Raw genomic sequence first — 5,363 nt, 5'->3', positions numbered from 1 at the left:
TAAGACTGCCTGATGGTCATCATTTTCATAAAAGTGAAATTCTGTGCAGTGCGACCTATTTCACTACATCGTAAACACGTAGTACTTCCGTCCCCGGTCCAGGAGGTGGAAGAAGTCGGACATTTAAGAATGAACCCCTAGCACTTTGATTCCTACGAGAGGAGGGAGAATACTGGCGGGAAAACTGGGACCCTGGAGAGACCTGTTCTATCACAAATTTTACTCTCACAAATTTGCAGACTTTCAAGTCTCCTGTTATAAAGTCATTTAGTAATTTTCTATGGTAATTTACAATGTCTTTCATCCTAGAGTTCATTCGTCCATGAATTACAGTTCACAAACTCATATTATCCTCACTAAAAAAAAGCCAGTAAGAAAAGGTACCAAATCTGCCCCCTCCCGTGCTATTTCACGACATTCCATGACATAGAAAAGATTTGGAAGAAGTCAAAATTTGGTTTAAACAATGATCCTTTATTACAAAAAAAAAAAAAAATAGATTACATGTTAGCAAGAAAGGCCATTCTTAAAATGTAATATAAATGTAACACCAAGTTGTGCAACCGAAAAAAATAGACTTCTATACATTTGTTTACAGTAGTCACAATTTGTCAACCAGTGCCAACAACATTTAAGTCATTTTTACAGAACTCTCTTTTGATAAAGAAAGGATATGTTGAAGAAGCAGCGCTGAAAATATTTTTTACCACAGAGCTGGAAATGTACCCTTTCAAATACATGTATCTATTTCAGCCAGACATTACCAATTTTGTTAGACGTCAATAACTAAAGGGAAGTTGCATGCAAAAAATAATCTGAGGACTCAATCCATAGACATACATGAAGTAATAAGTGTACTGGGCAAACCATGGATTCATATGATTTAAGATTTTAAGCATGATTCAAAGGAAACATGGTCTTCAAATAATATTAAGATGAATGAAAGCTATTAAAGTACTCAGTCAAGATGCGGAATCCTACTGTAAATTTAGTCAGCAATTTCACAAATTTGGTTGGACGGTGACCACCTGTTATTTCCAGCACTGAAGTAGAGGAAACTGCATCTTGAGCCAACTGTTTTGTTGTCCTTGTTGCTCTAGCTTTACACAAATAGAAGCCAAACATGTCCAAAGCACCTGTGATATTTTTTGTCTTTGATTTACAAGAGTAAAGTGAAGATGACTAAAAACAATTTATATTTTCATCATGCTTCTTTTTCTCCAAGCAAGAGTAAAGCTCTATCACAGATGGCCTACAATCTAAAACAGAGAAAAATTGTAACCGCGCTCAATTGTTTTATCCTCTTAAACAATGCTCCCATCACAAATAACACAATAAGGTAAATAATATTGTTGAACACCTTATTTGCCAGAGGCTATTTCAGTGCTTTGTAATGCAAACTGGGAAAGCACAATTCAGTCTTTCCTGATATCATGTTGCTCTACATATAACCAGTTTATTTCAGGGGAGGATCTCTCTTTAAATGCTCATATTCAACTAAGGCCTCAGATAATTGCCTCCTTAGTGTAGAAACCTTTTCTTCTTGTTTCTTAACATCTGCCTCTGTGATAATGAAAGGTGTACACAATGGTTGCTCAGCATTTAGCCATACCTCTGGGTGTTTATCCAGAGCTATTGCAGATCTGTCTTGCCCTTTAACACTTGCATTGTTATGTAGATTGGTCACCAGAGAATGAATTAAACTCCTCTGACTTATTCCAGGCCCAACACTCTTTATTTGAGTTGGTAAGCGAAAACACCTAAGCAAATTCTCATCCATAGAACTAACTGAAATCCCTTGTAGTCGTTTTTCCCAAAACAACTGCTTTGGTTTGTCCTTTTCAGTTCTTGTATTTGGTGCATCATGTTTACGTTTCTTTTCCTTTGGAGTTGCCAACACCATGGATGGGTAATATGTAACTTGTTCCTTTGAAAATGATTTGGTCAATTGACGCACAGGGGCTGGAATTATTCCTCCATTTAAGTCTCGTCCAAAGCTCTGGTCTTTCTCTCCTTGTTTGCGCTTGCTTCGTCGACAGAAAGTACCACTTCTGAAATCAAAGTTTCCCAGGTCCAAGTCTGGAAGATGTTTTTCTAGTTGAGGTTTAGAACGGATTTTCTTTCCATCTGGACTGTTCAGAAAAAAAGCAAATGAGTATGTGAACACATTATTCTCAAACTCAATAATAATTCATCAAGTTTAAAGTGCCTATGAAGTAAAAAATAATTTCTGCTTATTTGAAAGGCTTTTCACAGTAAAGAAGAATAGTGTTTTGCTTTTTAGAATATCTTATTTTGTTATAGAGATATTTACATTTATGCAAATGAGGAAAGTGATGACGTCATAGGTGGTTCTACTAAACCAGTACAAGCACAACCAGTACAAGTACAACCAGTACAACACTTAATCAAGAATATTCGGTTTTTTTTTTTTGGTGATGTACATTTCTGGTGCCAAGTTTGAAGAACACTGCTCCAATATTTCTGGAGATATTCTTGATTCAGTATTTTACTGTTTAAGTGGAACTATTTATGACGTCATCACTTTCCTCATTTGCATAATACAAAAACGTGAATATCTCTAAAACGAAAAAAGATAATCCAAAAAGGAAAATGCCATTCTTCTTTACTTTGAAGAGCACTCTGTTCTCTGTCCAAAATGAAGATTTGAAGGGACACATGTCCTGTTAAAGAAGAAAAATTATTTCCAGCCCTGAAAATCCTGTAAATTGCAAAATATGCAAAGTCTACAATCTTCTTCATTCATTTGATGTCTGTAATTATCATTTATTTGTCATTTGTTTGGCTAATAGCCTGAAAAATTGCCAGTTTTATAGTTAAATGGTCTTTCAGTCATTTACATAGCATGTTGAACGATGGCATGTTGAAAGATAGCTGAAAGATGTCGCCTATGCATGTAACACTGAAAGCAGGTGTAAGTGACTCCACCATTTTCTCTTGGTGACCAATAATCAAGAAAGAGCGACTTTATTACCCTGAAATGTTTACAAAATCATAATTCACTTACAAGCATGAACTGTTGGTGGACATTGCGAGAACTGCTTCTAGTCCTGAAGCTGCATTTTTGTTAATTTTGAAGTCATTGTACCTTTGATTAAGTTGGTTCACCAACTTCAAGGACATGTTAAAGTAACATTGCCAGGGAAATAAATTATGTGTTACTCAAAAATGCGAAGTTAAAGTGATTCAAAATACAAAATTTTCACAAAATCACGTAACTTAAGTGTTGTGAAATATGAGTTAATAGCGTGTATAGAATAACTTATTGAGAAGTAACTTGCTTCAAATTTGTTTGTTTCACTCTCATACGCCATATTTATCACGTGCGCTCATTTTTGGAAATGCAGAAACGATGTAAAAATTCCTTATTCTACCTTGCAACTGATGGTATTCATTTGAATGTGTCATATTTCAGGGCCAAATTGCATATTTGACCTAGCCTGGATGTCTAAATGACACTTAAGAGGCACCCTCTGTAAATTTCAACTATGGCCATTTGGACCAGAAAAAATCAAATTCCTCAAACTTTCTCAGATGAATGGTCTAGATAAGTGATTCACAAAATTATAACTTTCAGTTCAATTCGATTCGTATTTTAGCGCTGGGGCCACCATCTTGGTTTTGCCCTCTGAGAGGGCTTTCAGCGGCCATTTTAGGGCACATTTTTAACAATTTGCCATACAAAGAAAATGATATAAATCCGGGTAAAAACCCTTTATTCGAAACAAGCAAATGTTTCTTGTTACATTGAGAGGCTGTTTTGGCAATTTGATGATCACCTGATTTTTTTACAGAATTTTAAATTTCTTCCCTTTCGGACTACTCATGAAACGCCATAAAAAAGGCAAAGTTTAAAGGAAAATATCGCAAAAAGTACATCACTTGAGATCCCAAAACTACCCTCCACTTAAAGAACAATGTCGCACCTGTAAAAACATGCAATAAAATTTTGGGGCAGTTAAAACTGTAAAATGTTAGTAGAAGAAGTTTAAGCTGTGCTTTTGTCAACAAAGACTGCCGTCCTAATTAGCATAATAACGTAAAAATAACGGTGCACAGAGAAAATAATGATATATTCCACTTACCTCGCGACATGTCGACCACTGGATGTTCCACGATGCCTCATGTTATATTTCCAGTATGTTTCAGCCACATTTTCGTTGATTAGTGTACAAAATCACTCTCAGACATCGCCACGGTTAAGCAGATTTCAACTCTCCGAAGCCCGCTTCATAACATCTATCAATATTATTTGTCTTTCGTCTCATAAGCCGCCGTTTACAAGAAGTTAAACAATTTGCTGAGATCCTAACTGACCCAGAAGTCTGTTAGCAGCCTTTAAAATCCTCCTCTTAATCGAGGATTCTCATTAAGAACTCGTTTAAGCTCAATGAATAAGTTGCCAGTAATCGGATACCCATGTTTGCGCAAAGAACTCTGGGATCGTCAGGGGGCAAACATTACAAGTCGCTAGAAGGAAATATGTGGCGAAAAATTGTTTCGATGCCCAAAAACACAGTTTTGGGGAGAGATCAACGCTTTTTCGCCGTTGTTTTATCGCAAATTGATTTTGGCAATGTTGATACATGGAAAATGTAAGTTTTTGTTCGAATAACCATGAAATAAGTGATAAAATTTACCGATGAACTCCCTTCTCCTTGCATGAGGTTTATTGTGAAATAAATGGAAGAGAATATTGAAAATTTCAATACACGCCTGATCTCGAGAGGCTACCCGGAGCAAATGGTAGACAAGACCCTTCGAGAAGTTAAATATAGCTCTAAAACGGAAATCGAAAATTGCAGAAAGAACTACTACCCTTTGTGTCGGGCAATTTCACTCAACCGTCAATACCAAACTTTGGAAAGCATAACCACGCACAAATGGCACTTTTAAATACAAATACTCAGAGATATATTCAAGGAGCCACCATTGATCTGTTATAGAAAAGGAAAATCACGGAAATACGAGCTTGTAAAAGCAAAACGAAGGCTTTGAGCAACACAGTAGCCACACAGCATGAGTCGCGCCGACTCATTTGTCATTAAATCAACCCCAGACAGTACAATGATCGCCACCGGACTTATTTCCAGTATTATTTGTATGACTGAGCTTTCAAAAAAGCCAAAAGTAGTCTGTGCACAACTTAAAAGGCTTTACTGGGTTATTTTCCTCTCGATTTATACCTAATTAATTTTGTAATATTTTCAGACCATTACACGATGTAAATTTCACAATAAACCTCACGCAAGCAACGGAGTTTATCGGTAGATTTTGTCACATATTTCTCGGTTATTCAAACAAAAACTTACATATTCCACATATCAACATTGCCCAAATCC

General features: G+C 36.2%; 1 protein-coding gene across 1 annotated transcript; it reads right to left on the bottom strand.

Moving 5' to 3' along the window:
- Window positions 1–449: 449 nt before the first annotated feature.
- On the bottom strand, window positions 450–2,681 carry LOC145493311 (methyl-CpG-binding domain protein 2-like). The gene is made up of 2 exons (XM_081472790.1): window positions 2,631–2,681; window positions 450–2,179 (listed from the first exon to the last, which is right to left on the bottom strand). Exons 1-2 carry the CDS (start codon window positions 2,679–2,681, stop codon window positions 1,457–1,459), a joined length of 774 nt encoding a protein of 257 aa, XP_081328916.1. The 3' UTR covers window positions 450–1,456.
- Between the last annotated feature and the right edge of the window lie 2,682 nt (window positions 2,682–5,363).

Source organism: Orbicella franksi, chromosome 1, assembly GCF_964199315.1.
Source record: "Orbicella franksi chromosome 1, jaOrbFran1.1, whole genome shotgun sequence".
In the NCBI taxonomy this organism is placed as follows: Eukaryota; Metazoa; Cnidaria; class Anthozoa; order Scleractinia; family Merulinidae; genus Orbicella; species Orbicella franksi.
The sequence above is the reverse complement of the archived record's forward strand: the minus strand, read 5'-3'. Positions and strand labels throughout refer to the sequence as shown.

Coding starts and splice junctions, on each gene's coding strand:
- LOC145493311 (XM_081472790.1), bottom strand. CDS start 2,681: ATGTGTCCCTTCAAATCTTCATTTTGGACAGAGAACAGAGTGCTCTTC. Junction 2,180..2,630: donor AGAACAGAGTGCTCTTCAAA/GTAAAGAAGAAT, acceptor ATTATTATTGAG/TTTGAGAATAATGTGTTCAC.